The sequence below is a fragment of the Cydia splendana genome, chromosome 12, assembly GCF_910591565.1.
Source record: "Cydia splendana chromosome 12, ilCydSple1.2, whole genome shotgun sequence".
Lineage (NCBI taxonomy): Eukaryota > Metazoa > Arthropoda > Insecta > Lepidoptera > Tortricidae > Cydia > Cydia splendana.
In genome coordinates, this window is record NC_085971.1 from 9,413,535 (window position 1) to 9,437,813 (window position 24,279).

At 41.0% G+C, this 24,279-nt stretch overlaps 3 protein-coding genes across 3 annotated transcripts in view; 1 reads left to right on the forward strand and 2 right to left on the reverse strand.

The window, feature by feature from the left end:
- Window positions 1-24,279, reverse strand: part of LOC134795538 (activating transcription factor of chaperone) — a 197,947-nt gene that overhangs the window by 33,961 nt on the left and 139,707 nt on the right. The window lies entirely within an intron of this gene.
- LOC134795783 (DNA-directed RNA polymerase III subunit RPC8) lies at window positions 203-1,485 on the forward strand. The gene is made up of 4 exons (XM_063767719.1): window positions 203-393; window positions 472-655; window positions 931-1,071; window positions 1,264-1,485. The coding sequence occupies exons 1-4, from the start codon at window positions 283-285 to the stop codon at window positions 1,470-1,472; spliced, it is 645 nt and encodes a 214-aa protein (XP_063623789.1). The 5' UTR covers window positions 203-282; the 3' UTR covers window positions 1,473-1,485.
- On the reverse strand, window positions 6,424-24,167 carry LOC134795568 (lysosomal cholesterol signaling protein). Its single transcript, XM_063767462.1, has 15 exons — window positions 23,813-24,167; window positions 23,591-23,708; window positions 22,882-23,171; window positions 22,031-22,341; window positions 21,591-21,712; window positions 20,795-20,960; window positions 19,839-20,066; window positions 19,141-19,293; window positions 17,571-17,739; window positions 16,295-16,453; window positions 15,176-15,314; window positions 9,228-9,435; window positions 8,586-8,761; window positions 8,174-8,299; window positions 6,424-7,550 (listed from the first exon to the last, which is right to left on the reverse strand). Exons 2-15 carry the CDS (start codon window positions 23,677-23,679, stop codon window positions 7,358-7,360), a joined length of 2,529 nt encoding a protein of 842 aa, XP_063623532.1. The 5' UTR covers window positions 23,680-23,708; window positions 23,813-24,167; the 3' UTR covers window positions 6,424-7,357.

Genomic DNA, 24,279 nt, shown 5'->3' on the forward strand with positions numbered 1-24,279 from the left:
TGGACATGTCTTTCTTGCTCTTGGCGCCTTTCTTTCGTTTATGTCAATGTCAAATGACGAAACTTGTACGGCTTGTTTAAAAATGACTCAAATAGTTTACCGAGTAAAAGGGGTTCCGTAACTTGATCATTCATACATGAACATTTACTTACCGCGTTTTACAGGTTTTACATCACTATTTGTCAGTGTCAAGACTGTCAAGGTTACGTCAAATGCATGTGTTTAGAATTTATATATTGTCGGCGTCCTGATGTTTCTAATTAATTAAAAATTTCAATAAAAATGTTTGTGCTAGCAGAAATGAAAGATGTAATACGGGTTACGCCCGAACACTTTCATCAAAATTTATCAGAGTCCATCACTACGTTACTAAATAGGAAATTAGCAAATAAGGTAATGATACCCTGTAACTTCACAAACCGAGTTAAAATGATTGAAATCCTTCATACTCACATTTAAAATTTGTTTCAGGTTGTTTTAAATGTAGGCTTATGTATAGCGCTATTTGATATCACACATATCGGACATTCATACATATTTCCTGGAGATGGGTCTTCACATACTGAAGTCAAGTTTAGGTATATAGTATTCAGGCCAATGATTGAAGAAATACTGACAGGCAAAATTAGGAGCTGTGGTAGAGAAGGCGTACATGGTAAATATAAACACGAAATATATTATTATGATTTAGAGTCCGTGCGGAAAGAGAAGAGTTGTGGAATATATGAACTAATACATTCTACGACTCTTCTCTTTCCACACGGACTCTAGTTTGGTTGAAATCCTTTTCTGTGACATTTTAAACTTAGTAACTTTAAATAATCAAAAAACAAAAAAAAATCATTATACTGAGCCTCAACTGTATGATAATATGACATATGACTATAATTAAAAATATTAAAAAATTAATTAAATTAAATTATATTTCAGTTACATTAGGATTTTTTGATGATGTGTTATTACCTGTAAATGCTCTGCAGCACCCATCCAGATTTGATGAGACTGAGCAAGCTTGGGTGTGGGAGTACCCTAAGGAAGATGGAGAAAAACATGACCTTTTTATGGATGCAGGTATTGGTATAGGCAAACTGGCCCTAACATAGGCCACCCACCCAAATATCAGCCACCAAAGAAGCAACATATGTATAGGTACCTGGTACATATGCGGGAGGTGACCAATGTTAACTTAGTTTCTGTAACTATATGGTTATATACATTTCTTGCAACCTCAAAATTTATTTACTAGTTTTTTTTTATCTGCAGGTGAAACCATCAGGTTTAGAGTAACAAGTGAAGCATTTGAAGAGAGCTTGCCAACTGGACCGCCAGGCTCCGACTGCCCTGTCCAAACTGTGGCTCCTTACAAAATAGTTGGTGGTATCAATGAACCAGGACTTGGCCTGCTGACATGGTGGGAAGCACCTGAAGCTGATGATAATGGTGATGAAAATGAAGAAGAAAATCAGGAATAAACTATTGTTTATAGGATTTTCTTTTTGTTTGATGGGTCCCCTAAGAGATCTCTCTAACTATATGGGTTAATAAGGAAATATTTTACCAGAATGGAGTTTGTTTGATGGGTCCCCTAAGAGATCTCTCTAACTATATGGGTTAATAAGGAAATATTTTACCAGAATGGAGTTACTACAGCTGAATGGTGTATTTGACATTCTTTAACCCAAAAAAATCCAAATATATTCTGATTAATCCAGCTTTGATAATTAATTTGAAGGGAAGTTACATTTCTGAAAGTCCATTATAATTTGAACCTTAAATCGGAGTGCTAACGTTGATATTCTATTGGCGCCTGTATGGTAGATAAATCGTACTATGCCTGGAAAAGGGTTACGTAAGCTTGTCAATTTTGTAACCAATGTGTATACTTGAAGGTATAAAATAAGGTTGACAAAGAAAATTACAAAAAATATAAATAAAAATTGATAATGCTAGTAAATAAACAACTAAGACAAATAGTGATTGCAACAATATTTATTCAATTTCTTTTTTTTTTACATTTTATATTTGCTCATCAAAATACAACAACAATAATATTTTACAATACATGTGTATTTGTAATAGTAATATAATGATATTGTATATTTTACTAGAAACATTCATTTACATAAACATCACAGCAAGCTTGAGACATCACTTAACCAACTTAACAAACAAATAAGTAAATATTTCTAAATTTTGTTCTTATATAATGTGAAAAATATTACATACTGCTAAAATAAAATAACCCATACATTACATTTGCAAATTAATAGCAAATAAAACATTATGATATATTATGTATTCCATTATAAAATGATGCCTGATTATTAAAATTATGGTATACAGTCAGCAGCAATAGTTGCTAAGCGGGCCAGGTGTTCAAAATGATCTTGACGCGACTTTATTGTTAAGAGAATAAGAGCGCGTCAAGGTAATTTTGAACACCTCGCCCGCCTAGCAACTTCTGCTGCTGACTGTACATCCTCAAAGAGCTATTATATAGTATGTAAAATGATCACACCTCTACTCGCAAGAATATTCATGAGTGCGTGCAGATCAATTGTTTACTTTATAGCAAATGTAACTCTTATGAGTTATGAATTACATATATTTGCTAGTGACAATACAATTCAACCAGGCAATAAGTACAGTTCCTAACGAATGGACGGCTACTACCCAGGGGGCGTAGCGATTTGGAGAGTGACGTGAAATGCCTTACTGGTAGAGAAGGGGGCATAGTAATTTATTTTTTACAACATAGTGAGCATGCCTAAAAGCTTGGGAAACCCTGCTCTTTATAAAGTAGGCCTATTCTTTACACAGGCATTACAGAAATGTAAATTTATTAAAAAATTTAATGTTATAAAGCATGATCTAGGTAAAGTCAACGACAAAAAGATGTGTATAATTTATGATGTACTTATAACAATGATGACAAGTCGCTGGCCCAATATTACAGGGTTCTATATTACATTTTCAAGATAGTTGAAATTCGACTTAACGTCACTATGACAATGTTCAAATTTCAGTTCGATAAAAGTGAAACATAGAACCCTGTAATATTGGGCCAGCGAAGTTGCAAGTGTTGATTAATTTTGACGCAAACAACTTATAATGGTGCATAAAACATAGTTGTACACAGTAAGTGCCCCAATGTTCTCCCATAGAGTACAATTCGATTTAAGTATGGAATGGTAAAATACATTAATTCATACAATTAAAGTAAATTCAATTATATTATAAAAACTTAAACTATTACATATGTAACTAGTTCTCACTTTTGGACTACCTATTAAAGCATCAAATAATAAATTAAGACCCATCCATACCGTTTCTGTCTTATAACATGAGATGCTATAAGTATAATACTGACTTGTGACTATTGTGGCTGCATATGACTATTAAAACAATAATAGTGGGTTATGTATTTTTGATCTTGCAGCTCATTAATTCTTAATTTTTTTTTAAATGGACTTATTTCAATCTACTCTAGGCTAGGAAAAAAAACGTAAGTAGGTCCAATCTAATTTAATGCTGCATTTAGTAGATGTATAAATATTTTTATTTTCAATGACAATAGGTACAATACAATGATATATTTATTATATTTTAATATGATTATTAGATATATGAAATATATTTCTTAATTGCATATAATGGTTACGATATTAACATAGTTTCTTCTCGCTACGAAAATGTTTTACTTACTTTAGTGGTTAGTAAGGGCAAAGAGAATTTAGACTGATGATGATGATGATGATGATGATGATGATGATGATGAATTTAGACTAGAGGAATATTGTCATATCAGTGAAAAAATAAGGATCAAAGTCAAATGGCGTTCTAAAAGTGTTAATCATTTGTGTTGAAAGATGGCAGTCGATGTACTGACTACATAATTTACTTTGACAATATTCCTCTATTTCAAATTCTCTTTGGTAAGGGATATCGAACTCCCACTTGCTTGGGATCACACTGGTAACTGGTCATTATATCACATTTCGTTGACGTAATCATAAAATTTTGGAACTCACTATACAAGCCCTAAACTATGTTGCTTTCTTGCCATATTTTGTAGGCTGTACACGCCTACGCATACGCCTTAAAACTTTTATAATCTACATATGTAGTGCATAATTATTTTCCATCGCATTTTCACGGAAACTTACGAACGTGTCTTGCTATTTCAGTCAGTCTCGGTACAACACGTACTGACTTACTGAACTAGCATGACAAATACTAACGTTTCCGACGAAATGCTATGGAAAACAATTATGCACTACATCTGTACTCTATTGTAACAACTGTTACAGGCTTAATACGTTTACGACCAGTCAAAGGCCAACCAACATCTCTAAACAGTCATAAAACGTAGTTTTATTTACATAAATGTAAATAAATAAGTGGATTTCATGTAATCAATCTGTCGTGAAATCTTTTACTAAGACTGTCTTGTATTTTTTTCAAATCTTGTTTTATACGTTGAAATAAAATAGACTGATAATGTTTATGCATAACAACTTCCGTTGTCTAAATACACAAATACTTATGTATCACATGAGTTAAAGATGATTCACCAAAGCTAAAGTGATTTTGTTATCATTCTCAACCTGTAGATACCTACGTATATGCTCCCTTGCGTGTTGCGTTGGAGTCTGCCGTGGCCTTAATTGGTAACACAAGCTTAACGATCTTGTGCCAACAAAACTTGGGGCTGCTCTTTTGACGAGATGATATCCTCCGAAGGCCCAGCCATACAAATGAAAAATCCAAAATTTGCTACTGAAATTTGAACCTATAGTGTAGGGCAGCGGTCGGCAACCTTTTAGCAGCCAAGGGCCAAATAGTAGTCACCGAAGTTGACGCGGGCCGCACCGTAGAAACCACGATGTTTGAAAAAACTTGTAAATATTTGTCACAAACTATTTGTAATACAATACATATTAGTTAGTGGTGACTGTTTCTATATTGAAACGAAAAAAAATTAACCTTAACATCATTGTTAGTAGGTAATTGCCTAAGATACAATACAACGATCACCAAATATTATGACATAAAAGTACAGTGGGAGAAAATCCTCGTTGCCTTACCCCTCATACAAAACAAAATATTATTATACTACGGCTTGGTTCCTACAAATTCTTGCTTACCATCATCCAAACAGTAATCAGTTGTAAAATGGTACAATATCAAACAGCTTCAACACGAAATAAGCTTTAAAACCAGCCAATAAAGTTTATTTTAGCCTGCTACGGAAACATTAGTAGTTTTTACAAGTAGCGCCAGGCCACGGTGACCCATACCTTGAGCCATGTCAATAACTTCTGAAATATATATATTTTTTGTATTTTTTAAATATAGATCTTTCTGTTTTCTTGCATCGCATTATGTATCTAGAATTTCAGTATATTTACTATATTGCACTGATAGTAAATCAAACTTGAATATTCGAGACCCTGTTTTCATTAAAAAAAAAGTGTTTATAATTTTTTATCCTAATATGCCTTATAGAAATGGTTGTTAGCTTATATGACACTTTTACGTTATTACATCAAATTACGTTTCGTTTAAGTTTAAATCAGAATTTATTCAGGACTCACATGTGAGTCACTGGCCCTGCGGAACTGTTTGAGCATGACCCATACGCTGAGTCGCTGGCCCTGAATGGGTTAATATTTATGACTTTATCAGACATTGTCATTTGTCAATATTACATACAAAATAGCCAGGGAGGCTCGCGGGCCGCTTGTTGCCGACCGCTGGTGTAGGGAATAGAGTTGATTTTGCGTTGTTTGAAAATTGAACGAAACAAAGCAAAAGCGACCAATCGCCCCATTGAATAGGATTTAAATTTCACCGAACTGAAAAAGTACTATAGGTAGGACCTTGGGCCTTATGAGGATATTCTTTCTGTCACATGTTCACACCAGCTTTGGTGAAGCGACCTGTACTTAACAATAGACAAGTATAACAGCATGATAAATTATACTGTAAATAACTACAATATATGAATTTCAGTAAAACTTGAGATAGGTACTTTAAAAGTTAGTCCTCTAGGTATTGCATGACTATTATGAATCCAACCGCAGACATTGTGCATATCCAAAAAGGCCATAAAATACCCTAAGGTGATTAAAAGTTATATAAAATTAATACTTTTTTTTTTTTATAAAATAAATATTATAGGACATTTTTTACACAAATCGACTGAAGCCCCACGGTAAGCTCAAGAAGGCTTGTGTTGTGGGTACTCAGACAACGATATATATAATATATAAATACTTAAATACATAGAAAACAACCATGACTCAGGAACAAATATCTGTATCATCATACAAATAAATGCCCTTACCGGGATTCGAACCCGGGACCATCGGCTTCGTAGGCAGGGTCACTACCCACTAGGCCAGACCGGTCGTCAATACTTAACCATTAAGTTTTCATAAATATATTAAAAAATCATAATTTGTGCTATTTAAAATTAAACCTTACTCTATGTATGTAGGTAGGTTCATTTTATGAATTAACTATTTTACATAACACTGGCTTGATTATACCACTTTTACACCCAGTTATATTGGCCATATGATGCCACTTGTAAAATTAAAATTTAGAGAGCGAAAAAAACGCGCAGAAAATTAAAAATGATTATAAGGTTTTTGATAAATAATATTATGATGCGTAAAGTACCTACACATACAGTGCTAACGTTTTTAGCTGCTTTGGCAGCTAAAGTAATCAGAATCAGTAAGTACGGCGCCATGTTCTTTGTGGTAACTACGTTAGGGACTATTACAAGGGATTCTTTACATTTTGCACTTCTTTACGCATCGTATTATCTTATCTTTGGTATATGCAAAGATTCGTTGATTGTGTAAGATATGTAAAGTCTAAGATATTTAAGTGCTACGAATTTGACAGCTAAACGAGATGGCGGATACTCCGTACATTATGCGGTACTTTTGGTAGTCAAAAGTTGACGTTTGAGAATGGGGTTGGCAACTGTCAAAGGTTTTTTACAGATGTCGCCAGCATAGGTTTTACCTGTCTCTAGTTTTGTCCTATGAGATTTGATTTCTTATAAAATATAATAAAAAAGAAGTATTTGAAACTGTTCGTAAAATTGACAGGTAAAACTATGCCAACGCCATCTGCAAAATACTGTCAAACTAGACTTTCGTTTTTTCTTAGCCTTTACCACTCCGTTACAAAGTACAAGCAATAACTCTTTGGTATATATACCGAAACAACCCCAACTTATCAGTAGAAAAAGGCGCGAAATTCAATTTTTCTATGGGAAGTCAACTCTTCACGCCTACATTTTTTACTGATAAGGTTGCTGTGGCAGAGTATTGAATGTTTACTTGAAGGTGTACAAGAGCGGCGAGTTGGTGAAGTGGTGGTTGTTGTTGAGATGCGCGATGAGGCGGCCGTCGAGCAGGTGGCGGCCGTACGCGACCGCCTCCGCCTCGTCCTTGGCGAGCCCGCAGCTGATCAGCCAGCGCACGAGGCACGAGCCGCGGAACACGGCGCGGTATGTGCGCATGCGCCACCTAGAATTAGTAAGGTAGGGTGGTGCACTAAAGAGTCAAATCGACTCCTCTTTATAAAACGCGTAAAGTAGTATAAGGACGCATTCTGTGAAGTCACAATGAATCCGTCTCCTTTTATAGGGCGTTTGTTGGCTTTAACTTAAATCCAATCGCATGAATTCCAAACATGTTTAATCTTATTTTTTCAGTTCATTTGCTTAAATGGGATTTCGTGGTCACCGTATAACAATTTAATATTTTGAATACTAAACAAAACAAAATTAAACAATTCATTACTGTGGTAACCCCTCATCAAATCATCACCACTCATAACCACTGCCACACATTTGTGGAGGCAGAGTTAATTTTTTTAAGGCAGTGACATTACGTTTCATTACGTATCATTCAAAATATGATCGATTTATGTGGTCGCAGACGTGTTTCGAGAGATCCTTGACTGACGATAGCACGGCCTTGTCAACGCCTGCGTTATTATAAACACATGTACCTGGTATCTTTGGCAATAGCTTTCTTGCAGCGGTCGAGATCGTGCGTTATGTTATGAATCGATCGCAGACGTGTTTCGTTTTGAGAGATTCTTTGAGAGACTGTATCAACGCCTGCGTTATTATAAACATATGTACCTGGTATCTTTGGCAATGGCTTCCTTGCAGCGGTCGAGATGGTGCATTATGAACTGGTCGCAGACGTGTTTGGTTTCAAAGCTGAGATCCTCGATGGACGGTAGCACGACCGTGTCAGCGCCGTGCCTGAGTTGAATAAAATATTTATTGACATTAGGTAATAAGGTAATTTCTGCGTCCCATTTTTGGATTTACCACACAAAAAAAAGAAATACTTAGGTAAATTTCGTTTTGAAACAAAATACGATTTTTAGGAGTTGAATTTACTTCTTGAAAATACTACTTTATTCTGTACAAAATAATATTAATTTGTAAAAACAGTGTTAATCAACCACCCTGGAGCGACCCAGGTTGCGATCGCGTCGTAAAGAAAGGTTGAAAAACGCTCTGAAATAACTAAAACAAGGCTCACCACTTCTTCTTAAAGTATCTGACAGCCGGAATGATCATCTCCTCCGGGTCTAACCCGAACAGCACGAACATGATGAGCGCCTGCCCGTACGTGATGGCGATGTCCAGGAACTCGATCTCGATGAACACTCCGCTTTCGTCTTTTTGCATCATACGCCAGGTCGTGTATGTTATCCCCTGAAACAAAAGCACAATTTACTCTTTGCTATGATTATACGTCTCGTTAGACCAAGAAAAGTCTGCAGATACTTTGACAGCACACGCAGTGCCAGTGTTATTTATACGTCATAATTTCACAGAAGTTTGACGTTTAAAATAACACCTGCACTGCGTGTGCTGTCAAAATCTCTGCAGACTTTATTTGGTTTAACAGTGACTTTGTGTCATTCCAAATCTTGAGCACAGCCCAACTGGGGAAGTACTACCTCCACATTACAGAAAACCGCAGCCAAATAACACTAGACCCTACTCACATTGTTGTATGCCTGCCTGAGTAAGGTTGCCAGGGCTCAACGAGGGTGCGGAGTGTTCCCTAACACCTCTGGAGTTGCACGCGTCAATAGGCTACGGAGACTGCTTACCATCAGGCGGGCCGTATGCTTGTTTGCCACCAACGTAGTATTAAAAAAAAGTAGGTACTCACGATGAACATGGCCAGGCTGTAGAGTATGATGAGCACGGTGTGCTTGAGCAGTTGTCCGCCGCGGCCGCGGCTGGTCTCGGGCGGCAGCAGGCCCAGCGTGCCGGCGGCGCGCTCCAGCTCGCTCAGGTACCGGCACGGCTCGGGGCCGGTGCAGCGCTGCTTCTGTGACGGAGGGCAGGCGCACTCCCTGGATAATAACAAAACTTTGCTAAAGCGACTTTTTAATGTAAATGTCTACCTTCTGGCTCTGTCAAACCGAGCGCAGGAATAATCAAGGGCCTTACCATGATGTCCTTATTGCGATATAACTTATATAGCTCCGTTCTTTAGCGATTCAGTTTAGGTCCTAAACAGAATCGCAATAAGGACATCATGGCAAGGCCCCAGGTGGTTGAGTAGGTCGTTATGCGCGATATAAGTGAGTTGTAAGGCTATTCTGTAATTGAAGCATTCAAGGGGCTGTCCCGTACAAGCACACAGCGCATCTTACTTCGTGTATTAGAACTTTTTTTAAGCGTTTAACCCTTTGACCGCCAATAGCGTCAAGTGACATGCCATGACCGTCGCCAAGAGGGTGCAGAGAATAAAATCTGTAGCTAAATGTATGCCCCGCCCCTTCCCCTAGGCCACCGGCCATATCTATCAACTGCCTCTTGTAAAGGGGCCCACTGATTAACAGTCCGCCGGATGGTATCGGCATGTCAGTTAGAACAAAAATTTGACAGTTCTGAACAACTGACAGGCCGATACCGACCGGCGGACTGTTAATCAGTGGGCCCTTTTACGCGCGCGGCTACTGCCCAAAATCAACCTTCGTGCATTCCGACAAGTTTCACTATGACTCGACGATAGGCGTGGCGTTCAAACGGTTAAAGGCGATGACTTTTTTGGGCATAGAATTTGTTGTCAGGCAAATTCGCGTTTGTATGCGATAACGGTAGATAACTTCATAGAATGCTCCAATTCCAAAATGTCACACAACATAATACTCGAGCTAGAAGAGAGCCCTATCTGACATAAAACAGAGAAATAGTCCGTTAGTATCGTCGAAAAAGTCATGTCGAATAGATGTACACACAGACCAACCCCTATAGACCGAGCTTATAGGACGACTCGCGGCCACCGCCCGTATGGTGTATAGGTCAAATATAAGATTGTTCGCGCGCCGCTTCGATCAGTTGCGCCCAAGGTTACGACCTGTTAGCAGTGTGCACGAGTCTAAGAAAATAAATCGTAAACTATTGAATTCATTGGGAAATCATGGGATATTGCAGCGTAAAATGGTGTGGCAAGTCATCTAAGACATCTACTTACGAAACAGATGGAATAACATCCCACAGGAAAGTCAAATTCATTATTTCATTGAATAATGTTTCTTGTCCGCGGGGTTCATTTTATACTGGTCGTTAGCAGAGGCGAAGTATGTCCGTCCCTTTTCGTCAACTTGAAAATGCAATGCGCTATCCCTTTCCCTTTCGACTAGTGATGTGACGATGATGGTTTTTCAGTTGCGGAAACTTCGTGCTTCGTCATACCGTATTGTACCATTTTAGACATAATATATAGGTAATATGTTGTGTTAGTTTTTTAGAATCCTCTAGGCTGGCCTGGCGGAGCAGTTAGGCCGCATGTCACGAGATGGACCTGATGATGAACTCCAAAGAAGTTCGAGAGAACTCGGTGTTGGTTTGTGATAGACATATGTTGTATGGGTTTTTTAGAATCCTCTAGGTGAGCAGTTAGGTCTCATGTCACAAGATGGACCTGATGATGAACTCCAAAGAAGTGCGAGGGATCTCGGTGTTGGTTTGTGATAGACATATGTTGTATGGGTTTTTTAGAATCCTCTAGGTGAGCAGTTAGATCTCATGTCACGAGATGGGCCTGATGATGAACTTCAAAGAAGTACGAGGGAACTCGGTGTTGGTATGTCTTAGACATATGTTGTATGGGTTTTCTAGAATCCTCTAGGTGAGCAGTTAGGTCTCATGTCACGAAATGGACCTGATGATGAACTTCAAAGAAGTGCGAGACAACTCGGAGTTGATTTGTAATAGGCATATGTTATTGGTCCATTTGAATATGTTTTCAATACAACCTTCTATGACCTTAAAAAAACGAAGAAAAGAAAATAATATTATGAGATTTTGGCGACACTTTTTTCTCGTATCGAAAGAGATTGCGATTCTGAGTGGAAATAATATAAAAATTCTAAACTTTAAAATTCATGTTCTGGGTACTTTAAACAGAAATGCCCTAATATGTTAAGTTAACATTTCAGGTACATTGTTAAATTACTTAATGAAATATTAAATTAATCAATATAATTATTAAGTAAGTTTACTCTAAGTATTCTAAATTGGTAACAATTTTACCGCAATAAATTTCGGTATCACTGGTAGCAGTACCCACTACCTGTAATGAACATGTCCCATCCCTACGCTTACACGTGTCAGCGCGCCATGTTTGAAACGACCAATCGCAACGCCGTGAGCACCCCTCCCGCACCTCACAGTTTGGTGATTTGCGTCGGGAACAAAATGGCCAATATTAGGTTTCTAGAGGCGGTGTTCTGTGGATGTACATCATAGATGAATGAGGTTTCAATACTAAAACAATACAGATTCTCGTGGATTAGAATTTAAATTGGCAATTTAATATCTTGTCAGTTACTTAGTTAGTATAATGTATGTATGTATAAACTCTTTATTGTATGTACAAAACACAAATAAATATGGCACAGGATAGGCAGTACAAAGGCGAACTTATCCCTATCTTATCTTATATTACCTTTAGCTGGGAACATAAGAACTTACTTGTGGTCGGCGATGTCCTCGATATCCTGCGAGGTGGAGTTGACGAGTCCGCTCTCGCAGCGCGCGTCGCCGGAGCAGCAGCCGTTGCCGTTGGCGCTCTTCGCTGGGCTCGGGCTCGCTGTGGTCACTATAGTGTTGTATATTACTGTTGCTCACTTGTGGTCGACGATGTCCTCGATGTCCTGCGAGGTGGAGTTGACGAGGCCGCTCTCGCAGCGCGGGTCGCCGGAGCAGCAGCCGTTGCCGTTGGCGCTCTTCGCTGGGCTCAGGCTCGCTGTGGTCGCTATAGTGTTGTATATTACTGTTGCTCACTTGTGGTCGACGATGTCCTCGATGTCCTGCGAGGTGGAGTTAACGAGGCCGCTCTCGCAGCGCGGGTCGCCGGAGCAGCAGCCGTTGCCGTTGGCGCTCTTCGCTGGGCTCGGGCTCGCTGTGGTCGCTATAGTGTTGTATATTACTGTTGCTCACTTGACTGTGGTCGGCGATGTCCTCGATGTCCTGCGAGGTGGAGTTGACGAGGCCGCTCTCGCAGCGCGCGTCGCCGGAGCAGCAGCCGTTGCCGTTGGCGCTCTTCGCTAGGCTGGGGCTCGCTGTGGTCGCTATAGTGTTGTATATTACTGTTTCTCACTTGTGGTCGACGATGTCCTCGATGTTCTGCGAGGTGGAGTTGACGAGGCCGCTCTCGCAACGCGGGTCGCCGGAGCAGCAGCCGTTGCCGTTGGCGCTCTTCGCTGGGCTCGGGCTCGCTGTGGTCGCTATAGTGTTGTATATTACTGTTGCTCACTTGTGGTCGACGATGTCCTCGATGTCCTGCGAGGTGGAGTTGACGAGGCCGCTCTCGCAGCGCGGGTCGCCGGAGCAGCAGCCGTTGCCGTTGGCGCTCTTCGCTGGGCTCAGGCTCGCTGTGGTCGCTATAGTGTTGTATATTACTGTTGCTCACTTGTGGTCGACGATGTCCTCGATGTCCTGCGAGGTGGAGTTGACGAGGCCGCTCTCGCAGCGCGGGTCGCCGGAGCAGCAGCCGTTGCCGTTGGCGCTCTTCGCTGGGCTCGGGCTCGCTGTGGTCGCTATGGTGTTGTATATTACTGTTGCTCACTTGACTGTGGTCGGCGATGTCCTCGATGTCCTGCGAGGTGGAGTTGACGAGGCCGCTCTCGCAGCGCGGGTCGCCGGAGCAGCAGCCGTTGCCGTTGGCGCTCTTCGCTAGGCTGGGGCTCGCTGTGGTCGCTATAGTGTTGTATATTACTGTTTCTCACTTGTGGTCGACGATGTCCTCGATGTCCTGCGAGGTGGAGTTGACGAGGCCGCTCTCGCAACGCGGGTCGCCGGAGCAGCAGCCGTTGCCGTTGGCGCTCTTCGCTGGGCTCGGGCTCGCTGTGGTCGCTATAGTGTTGTATATTACTGTTGCTCACTTGTGGTCGACGATGTCCTCGATGTCCTGCGAGGTGGAGTTGACGAGGCCGCTCTCGTAACGCGGGTCGCCGGAGCAGCAGCCGTTGCCGTTGGCGCTCTTCGCTGGGCTCGGGCTCGCTGTGGTCGCTATAGTGTTGTATATTACTGTTGCTCACTTGTGGTCGACGATGTCCTCGATGTCCTGCGAGGTGGAGTTGACGAGGCCGCTCTCGCAGCGCGGGTCGCCGGAGCAGCAGCCGTTGCCGTTGGCGCTCTTCGCTGGGCTCGGGCTCGCTGTGGTCGCTATAGTGTTGTATATTACTGTTGCTCACTTGTGGTCGACGATGTCCTCGATGTCCTGCGAGGTGGAGTTGACGAGTCCGCTCTCGCAACGCGGGTCGCCGGAGCAGAAGCCGTTGCCGTTGGCGCTCTTCGCTGGGCTCGGGCTCGCTGTGGTCGCTATAGTGTTGTATATTACTGTTGCTCACTTGACTGTGGTCGGCGATGTCCTCGATGTCCTGCGAGGTGGAGTTGACGAGGCCGCTCTCGCAGCGCGCGTCGCCGGAGCAGCAGCCGTTGCCGTTGGCGCTCTTCGCTGGGCTGGGGCTCGCTGTGGTCGCTATAGTGTTGTATATTACTGTTTCTCACTTGTGGTCGACGATGTCCTCGATGTCCTGCGAGGTGGAGTTGACGAGGCCGCTCTCGCAACGCGGGTCGCCGGAGCAGCAGCCGTTGCCGTTGGCGCTCTTCGCTGGGCTCGGGCTCGCTGTGTTCGCTATAGTGTTGTATATTACTGTTGCTCACTTGTGGTCGACGATGTCCTCGATGTCCTGCGAGGTGGAGTTGACGAGGCCGCTCTCGCAGCGCGGGTCGCCGGAGCAGCAGCCGTTGCCGTTGGCGCTCTTCGCTGGGCTCGGGCTCGCTGTGGTCGCTATAGTGTTGTATATTACTGTTGCTCACTTGTGGTCGACGATGTCCTCGATGTCCTGCGAGGTGGAGTTGACGAGTCCGCTCTCGCAGCGCGGGTCGCCGGAGCAGAAGCCGTTGCCGTTGGCGCTCTTCGCTGGGCTCGGGCTCGCTGTGGTCGCTATAGTGTTGTATATTACTGTTGCTCACTTGTGGTCGACGATGTCCTCGATGTCCTGCGAGGTGGAGTTGACGAGGCCGCTCTCGCAACGCGGGTCGCCGGAGCAACAGCCGTTGCCGTTGGCGCTCTTCGCTGGGCTCGGGCTCGCTGTGGTCACTATAGTGTTGTATATTACTGTTGCTCACTTGTGGTCGACGATGTCCTCGATGTCCTGCGAGGTCGAGTTGACCAGTCCGCTCTCGCAGCGCGCGTCGCCGGAGCAGCAGCCGTTGCCGTTGGCGCTCTTCGCTGGGCTGGGGCTCGCTGTGGTCGCTATAGTGTTGTATATTACTGTTGCTCACTTGTGGTCGACGATGTCCTCGATGTCCTGCGAGGTGGAGTTGACGAGGCCGCTCTCGCAACGCGGGTCGCCGGAGCAGCAGCCGTTGCCGTTGGCGCTCTTCGCTGGGCTCGGGCTCGCTGTGGTCGCTATAGTGTTGTATATTACTGTTGCTCACTTGTGGTCGACGGTGTCCTCGATGTCCTGCGAGGTGGAGTTGACGAGTCCGCTCTCGCAGCGCGCGTCGCCGGAGCAGCAGCCGTTGCCGTTGGCGCTCTTCGCTGGGCTCGGGCTCGCTGTGGTCGCTATAGTGTTGTATATTACTGTTGCTCACTTGTGGTCGACGATGTCCTCGATGTCCTGCGAGGTCGAGTTGACCAGTCCACTCTCGCAGCGCGGGTCGCCGGAGCAGCACCCGTTGCCGTTGGCGCTCTTCGCTGGACTCGGACTCGCTGTGATCGCGCCGTAGCAACCTGTCAGTTGTAGTTCTATTCATCATTTATAATAATGTCTTAGGGTGGTATTCCGCCTATCCAATTTCTGTCTCCAATGTGTATTGCGTCTCACATATTGCTTAATGAGAGAGTGAGACGCACTGAGATTGGACAGGTGGAATACCACCTTTAGAGTTAGCTGTTCAGACTCGTAAGGCTCAGGTCTTGCGTTTTGTGGGATATTTTAAGTGTAAAAAAATATTAAATAAATAACTAAAAGTATTAACTTTAAAGCCGTGCGTCCATATACTCTTCATTTGATTTAACATTGGCCTGAAAATAAAGTTTGCCCTAAAATTAACCATGAGAGGACGGACGGTTAAACGGAACGGATTATATCGCGTATAATTATTAATTAATTTAAAATACATCCCGACGTTTCGAACCCCATACATACAGCGTTCGTGGTCAACAGGTGACTAAGGAAAAAAATATATATTCATAGTTTTATTTCATGAGCAACTATCGCGGTAACCGAAGACAATCTTACATGAGGGGTGAATTTAGAGGACATATTCCAAATTATAAAGCACAGACGTAGCAAGAAATTGCCAAGTCCTGGGCCTTACGAGTGGTTAAAGTTAATAATTACCTTGATCTTCTCCTCCTATGGTGCATTGAAATTGAAAAAAAAATTGGTTAGAAAATGTAATTTCTTAATTAAATTGTTTTTTTTTAGCTACAATTGGTAGAATAATTAAAAATGCCCGTTTTATCAAGTTGTCTAACGATGTTTATTCAGATAGAATGTGCTAAATGAGCCGCTAGCACGCCAATCGCATACAAATTTTGCGAGATGATCGCGAACTGATGGCATGCATTACAGCGCACGAGTAGTGCGCGAGCGGTTCGCTAGGCGATTTAGGGGCGCTTTTATCAGATCTGGTGCAGTTAATTATACACATCGAGAAACCCCTTCTTATGAATAATAGCTGTATCATTAGTATAGTGTTCCTCACCGTTGTGCGAAACTGATTGTGTGTTGGACACAGGCTGCTCGTTGTCGACCAGGCCGGAGCTTTCGTCCGGCGAATGCGACGCCACATCGGCAGAGAGGCTGGCGAACTGCGCGCTGCGCCGCCGGAAACGGATGTACAGTGTCAGGCAACCCGTCGTCACTAGGCAAAAAGAAACATTTGAATTGCCGGTATTATCAATGGCGCTATGTGATAGAATAGTTATTCGTTTTATAAGGGGGCATAGTTCTTGTTTAACCGCTCGTGCTATAGTTCGTTAGTTTTTTAGCATTAGAAAGAAGGTAAACAATCTTGACGTGTCTTTATTTAAAAATATTGAAAAACGCTTAAAAAATTAGTTTATATTACCAAAAAGAATAGATAGTATAGAGGGGTCCTGTCATTGTAAATTTTGTAGTCACTGTAAATTTACTGCCATCTATCGACACACGACTAAAACTCAAAATGAAAACGTATAAAGTTATCAAAAAATGTATATATATGGATAAATGATTTTATTATTTTTATATCATTTTGATCCATGTTCATTCACTGATATCTATGTGTTAAAATTGTTAAATATGAAACGGTGTCGTCACGCCATCTAGCCGAGGATAGGCTAAAGGTGTGTGCGGCATCTATTCGAGAATGACTTTTACTTGAATTCCGAGGCACGTTTTTTCCTTAGACTTTATTCGTCTTATACGAAGTTACATATGTCTTTGATATTACTTATGAATGCAAAAGAATGTAAAAGATCGTATATGATTTATAATTCTAACATATTTGCTGTGGCTTATTTGTGAATGGTGAATTTTAATAAAAAGACATGTCAAGATCGCGTACCTTCTTTCTACTGCTAAAAAACGAACTATAATATTGATACCCGATAAAGCGAAAGATTCCAAAATTCGAAAAATGTAATATTGAGCGTTGCGAGGGTTTCAAAGCACGAGGGTTAAACAAAATTTTCCCCTGAGTGAAACATAAAAATTTTCACCACACCAACCCAAAGAAAATATTAACTGAATATATCAAACAAAATCAAAGCAAATCAAATCCAAATGAATGTTATTAAATATCAAAATTCAAAATCATCATTTAAAGGTCAATTCTACCAGCAAACATAAGAAAACAACTCAAAATTGGCATTTGATTACTTTGCCTCGCATGTGAATAAAATGCAACTTTGCTATCAGTTTTTGAACAATCAAGAGAACCTTTACCAGTTGGTGTAGTGAAAAAGCTATTAAAAGTGTGCCCGCGAGCCCACACTCACCCGTGATACAGAACACGAGCAGGCACAGGCGGATGGCGTCGACGGCCTTGGCGTCGAGCTGCAGCGCGGGCCGCGTGGCCACCAGCACGGCCGCCATCACCGCGGGCGCGCCCCACGCCACGAACCCCAGCACCGGCCACAGCGTCACCACGAAGCAGGGCCCGCGGCTCTACAAACAAATACTACTAATGAGCGATACAACAGATGACTGACTTGGTTTACCATACCCATAGAAAATAGACTACACACGGTCACGACGCATTAGCGTTCACATACTACATTAGTATGTACGCTTAACCTCTCGGTTTTCATAAATGCTTTATGAAGCAGTATATGTGAGGTAGTCGTGCATGCTCTAAAACAAGCGGGCATAGATGTCCCAAGCGGGAGCGCGGTCCCTCTGTATCAGCCCTAAAGTTTTGACTAGGGCTCGCGGTCGGGTCCGGGTTTCGGGTACCCGTTGCCGTGGCCCCGTTCTCGTGCTACACGAAACCGGATTTGTGGCCCGTTCGGAACGGGTAATTAGGATCCGTGTAATTAAGATCCGTGTACCCGTGTTACCCGTGTGTCCGGATCCACGGATACAAAGGTCCGGCCCGTTCTCGACGTATAGTGACGATCGGACGCGTTCTTTATAAGAGCGAAGAATGAAAAGTTTATAACGAACAATAATACATTACCAATAACAAGCAAAACAAAAAAAAACAGAACAACAACAACTAGATCAGGAGCCGAACGCAAATCCGGATCCGAACGCACTACACGGGTACGGATTTTGACGGGTTCGTGTAATTCGGGGGCTTAGCACCGCCGGGGCTAAGAACACGGATGCACGGGTTGGCGTGTAGCACGGATATCGGGAGCCCTAGTTTTGACTCCTGTACCTACGAATCACCTTAATGTACACGCGGCTAAGCTAACGCTATAAATAAAACCTTCTCTTGTTATTGTTTTTTATTTTGTTCCTCCTGACTCAGAAGAAAATATGCATTTTTTACAATATTTTCCTTTTCAAATCTCAAGCCTTAATAATTCGCAAGTATTTATTAAAAGCAGGCGATTTTGAAACCCAACCTGTACCTAGAAATAAAGGTTCCTCTATAATTCTAGTTTAAAATGTTTAAATTCTTACTTCCTTGATGCATAATATAATACTGAACGCCAACCACGTATTATAGGATTAAATTACACACTGTGCAAGCGGATTATAGTAGCATTCTGTGGGTTAAGGGCTTATGGTGACTCATAAGTCAAGAATAGGCTGATACTGTAACATTGTAATGTGACCATCGTAGTACTTATCAAGTTATTATTAAACTTGCTGGTAACCTGCAAAAAAGGTCTCCAAAACTCATAACTTTTTTTAGTTACTAGATTATACCTAATGCCAACAAGGCCCAGTCCCCTCTGGATTGGTATCAATTTGATACTATCAAAAACTAATTCCTACATAAATTCTCGGCGACTGCGGAAATCTATTGCCTGTAAAGTAAACTTAACGAATTTAACATGTATGGAGTTTAAAAGAACATGGAGTATAGAGTCTAACAGAAATAAGTTCTCATTATACCTGCAACATGAGGAGTCCGACAGAGAGCATGGAAGTCCAGAGCAGGCAGGAGTACATGCTGAAGGTGCAGAGCGTCTGCTGGAGCAACACCGACCAGGACGGCGTGTACGACGACTGCGGCCCGCCCCAGATCACGCTGATCGCTAGCAGCAACTGTAACAAAGTTGGTGTCGTAATCGGGAGTAAAATGGTATTAAAATTAGTTTGAAACGGGTCACACGCGTAATATTTATCGATTATTGCTTGATACGATCAGTTTCGAGGGTCATCAATTGGAGTAACACCTGTAGCGAATGTTTACTGCTAGCCTTTCTCCGCAGACGCTTTGTCTGGTTGCCCTTGGCATAGGCCTCTCCAATATTCCTCCACGCATCTCTGTCCTGAGCCAATCTTCTCCGAAGACATAGGTACTTGACGATAATCGGCAAAAACGCGTGAATATAATATAAGTCTCACAAGAGTTTTATAGTAATTACAGCAAAATAATATATAATGGCGAGGTTCGAACATTGAATCAGAGATTCTAGAGTGAAGGAAAGAATTCTTAAGTGTAGGTAGAAGCAGGTCTTAACGTCCAAGACCTGTTACTACTTTCAACAAAAACAGAATAAGTTACAAAAGAGTTATGCAATGATGATTATGATATTTTTTTGTATTCTTATTACCACGCTAACTTTTAAATATAAAAACAGAATTACCTGTGACACACTTAAACACAGAGTCAATCTGTGCGGCATACGCTTATATTTCTTCGTAACGATGAACACCGTTATCACCCACACACAGGCCACTAAAGACACTATAGACAGGTGGAAGCCAAATTTCTTCATCTGCTCCGCATAGTCCTTGTTGATCGATATCACCTGGGCTGACATGAACATTATGGGCGCTGACAGGAACGTACAGATCACCATTGATGAAGCCATCTGAAATTGTACATTTAGATTTAATTTGCGCTGAGGACTATTAAAAGAAGTAAATATCAGGGTGGTTGAGTTAGATAAAATAATGAGCAAAATAAAGTTTCCATATCAAGAAAAGACCCTTAAAAAAACGGATCGATGATCGCGTCAAGGCTCAGTTGCATTGGTCGATAGGACCCGCCTGCGGACTGGCGGAGTACAGGGCTATAACCACGAAAATCGAAGTTCGAAAATTGCGGGCATCTTTCTCCGTCGCTCTAATCTAATTACGCCTTCATTGGAGTAAAAGAGACAGATCCCCGCAATTTGCGAATTTCGGTTTTCGCGGTAGGCCCTCAGGAGATTTTCATAGGGCCCGTATTCGGGAAACTGTTTTCATCCCGCTGCAGGATGCGGGAGGTTTTACCGCCTTACCGCCTGCGGGGAGTCACCGCACGCTGTATATCGAGTAAACCGACCGAGTTATCGACCAATGAAACTGAGCCTTACGATTACTACTGCTCAGTTCCTTATTCTCCTTTAACTAACTTTTACTGGATCATCATCATTATTTTCGCAGTACATTTCGGTCCCAGGGTAAGAGTAGTGGTATTCGACATTAATTTAAGTATTAAATAATTACAAATCTCAATATTATGAAAGTTAACTGTACTTTTGGTAGGCCAATTTTATGCTTTTACTTCACACAAATAATTCTAAAGCATGCTCGAAATATAACATCTGTCACCTACCAGATCAACTTCCAGTTGGTACAGATTAGAGAAGACGAAGACCGCAGGTGCAGTGGGTATGGTTCCGTACAAGAATGCGTAGGTCGACAACGAAGAAGTCTCGGAATCGTTCGCTCCCGCGTTCAATGCGCTTACGCTCTCTCTCATCACCACTGGTAGGACAATCCTGGAAAATAATGTAAAAATAATGTTCTTGCTCCTGTTACTTGGACAAAGATACGTGATTTTTACATGACTATGGGAATTCAGGTGGTTTTCATGTATAGTGGTATTTCACTCAATTGTTAACAAATGCTCCAAGCACTCTTTAAAGCACAGTATATATAATGAGAGTAAAGTAAGTGAGTCACTGTGAGAATTCTTAATGTCAATGATATTAAAGTAAAGTAAAAAGTAAAATATTCTTTATTGCACCACATACAAAAAAACAAATTCAAAACAGATAGATACGAGTATTATCGATTTGTATAGTATTAATTTTAACAAAAGTTAAATGGGTTGATTAACTATTTCTTGTTGTTATTCTGTCCCATCAGCCAGGAGACAATAGTAGCATAGTTTGTTAGAAGAACTGCTATACCATGTTGTACAAACGTGCTTAGTAGATGTCCCATTATGGAAAGGCCTTGTAACTACCAAAAAAATCAAGTTTGGTTAATTTAAATACGAAAAAACTAGTATTTTAACAGTGACCCAGGAGACCATAACCATGGCAACTAGTGACAAGAAAAAGTTGATTCACTCAAATACCAACACTGAAAAAGAAATTTCATTAGGTAAACTAAAATGAACTTACAGTTTAACCATTATTAGGACACAAGGCAGCAACAGAGCAGGCCCTCTCAGTCGGTGTATTTGGCCAACCATCCTCAGCCCCAATAAAAATAGTGCCGTAGCTGAAAAAGAGTCTCCAAATACCTGAAATTAGCAATATCAACAAATTATCAATATCATTGTAGACACTGGTAAGGGGCTATTTATAGATTACGTCATTTCAAATTGCGGGGGGTCTGGACATCGGATGATGGTAGCATGACGTAGGAGGAAACGGGGTCATTTTTTGGATGATTTTAGGGGAGGGGGGGTCAAAAATCGTCAAAAATGGATGACGTAATTTATGAACAGCCCCTTATGTAGGTATGTCTTTTCTCAAATTTATCAATGGTATATTTTTTGTATATCCAGCATATTTTGTGAGGAAGTAAGAACAAACTAATAAATAAGACTTAAACTTACTTTCAGTAGCAGCTCAATGTATGGTGAAAGATGATGTTTAAAGGCAATATTGCCTATAATACCCAGCACTGTCATCACCAAAACAGGGTTCAAAGCTATGCCTTTGACTATCTGCCTCAACAACTTGAACTTGCACAGTTCACTTGATCTCTCCCCTTCAGGCGATGTGGTCACTATCTGAGCATTATCTCGTTGTTTCTTGATCTCCATTAGCACAAAAGCAACCGGGTTTAGTATTGCTAATGATATTGGTGCCATCAAATATAGGAAGAGAGCATATTCTGGGTGTGTGTTCTCATAGATAGCATTAACTGAAATTTATATTTAGATCTTTAATCAATCCATACTAATATTATAAAGGCGAAAGTGTGTCTGTCTGTCTGTTACCTCTTCACGCTTAAGCCGCTGAACCAATTTAGTTGAAATTTGGTATAGACATAGTTTGAGTCCCGGGGAAGGACATAGGATAGTTTTTATGACGGAAATCATCCCTGAAGAGAGTGCAAAAGGGGGTGGAATTGAAAGAGTTAATGAATTGCCTAATAATTAAAGTAAGCAATGTGCAAATTGAATGATTGCTATTAGCATTATCCAGGCGCTATACCTACTTTAGCTGCTGTCACTAATTCCACGCAGACAAAGTCGTGGGCAAAAGCTAGTAATATAATTATATGAACAACACAATTTTATTTTTTTCATATAAAGTGTTGCAGTTTTCAAAGTTATAAATCAGTGTTTTTAAATAAATTAGTAGTAAAACTTATACTGATTAATCTTCTTTACAGGCTGTAATACAATTACTTACATCAAGAAATGTTGGTACACTAAGCCACACACACTTTAATACTTACTTATTGGATATCCCAAGGCAAAATCATTGCTCTGGGTGCAAAAGATGGCAAATATACCAGCTCTCCCAAGGTTCACTGGTTTAGACACCAGAATGGTGACAATCATAACTGCAAAGAACACAATGCCTTTGCCTAATAGTATAGCTAGAAGGAATGTCCAGTTGACTGTACTGAAGTCCAGTCTAGCCAGGGATAAGAAGATGAGTGATGGAAGGGCAAAGGTGCCCACAAATGTGCCAATCCCTTTTGATTCTGTTTGTGACACCACATTTAGGCGGCCAGCAATATACCTACAACAAGAAAAAATATATTATAGTTGACCGTAGTTCTGTAGAAAGCGACCAACTTTTTATTTTTGTCAAAGTGACTTACACCCTAACTCAGTAGCTTTGGTCGCTTTCTGCATTGATAAAAAAATAGAGTTGGTCGTTTTCTGCATAACTACGGTCAGTTGGTCAAACCAATTTGTCAGTCAGTAAGATCCAGGAAAACTATACTCATCCTTTTCTTTTGGGTGCTAGTACTAATGTAAGACAAAGATAGTATGATTCTCTCTGTCTATGATTGAAATGAGACAGTCCTTTGACAAACTATAACTAGTCTTAGCTTCTTAATAATACAAAACATATTAAAATTACATTTTATGACATGCTTAAAAAAAATTCTTTTTACAGTATTTTTTAATAAAAAATAATTGATTTCAACTTACCCACATAATATAATTGTAAAGCACTGGAACAGTGCTGGATACAAATTATCTGCTTTAGCTGGATCAAGGAGGAAAGTGGATGCTTCCATTTTATAGTAACTTGTTAGGTTAATGTGATCTAAAACAATAATGTTAGTTACTGGCTTAGCCGACGTAATTTATACATGTTATTTGTTAAATTTCCTTCTATCGAAAACATGTCTTTAAATAATATACACTTACCAATATGTTACTGTAGCCTATAAGTAAAATACATCTCAAACAACTTTAACTCGGAAATCAGTATAGTAAGCTGAGGGAATATATAACACGTTAATGTTAAGTAATCATTTGATAACAAGCAATTCTAAGAACATTTTAAATTTAAACAGGTATTTATATACTACGCCGACACTTTACATAGTATAGAAAACAAACTGAAAATATCGATAGCACTAAGAACAATGATAACGCGACGTGACCTGACACAGCCACTGGTATTTATCATGAATTATTTGTCTTCAAATCAATGATAAGTAAATTTTAGCGTTTTATTTGATTTTTATTTCATGTCTTCATGATATCATGATTATATTGTTGACAGTTGACATCTTGACGTTTTGTCATCAATCGATATTATTCGATATGCAAGATCCATTCTAAATAACAAAAAAAAACAGACCGCATAAATACACTTTTTAATGTCTTGC

Excerpts from the sequence above, each read along its gene's own strand:
- LOC134795783 (XM_063767719.1), top strand. The coding sequence starts at position 283 with ATGTTTGTGCTAGCAGAAATGAAAGATGTAATACGGGTTACGCCCGAA. Across the intron at positions 656-930 it reads TGGTAGAGAAGGCGTACATG|TTACATTAGGATTTTTTGAT; the intron begins GTAAATATAAAC and ends ATTATATTTCAG. Across the intron at positions 1,072-1,263 it reads TGACCTTTTTATGGATGCAG|GTGAAACCATCAGGTTTAGA; the intron begins GTATTGGTATAG and ends TTTTATCTGCAG.
- LOC134795568 (XM_063767462.1), bottom strand. The coding sequence starts at position 23,679 with ATGGAAGCATCCACTTTCCTCCTTGATCCAGCTAAAGCAGATAATTTG. Across the intron at positions 20,067-20,794 it reads ACCAACTGGAAGTTGATCTG|ATGGCTTCATCAATGGTGAT; the intron begins GTAGGTGACAGA and ends GTACAATTTCAG. Across the intron at positions 15,315-16,294 it reads ACAATCAGTTTCGCACAACG|GTTGCTACGGCGCGATCACA; the intron begins GTGAGGAACACT and ends TACAACTGACAG.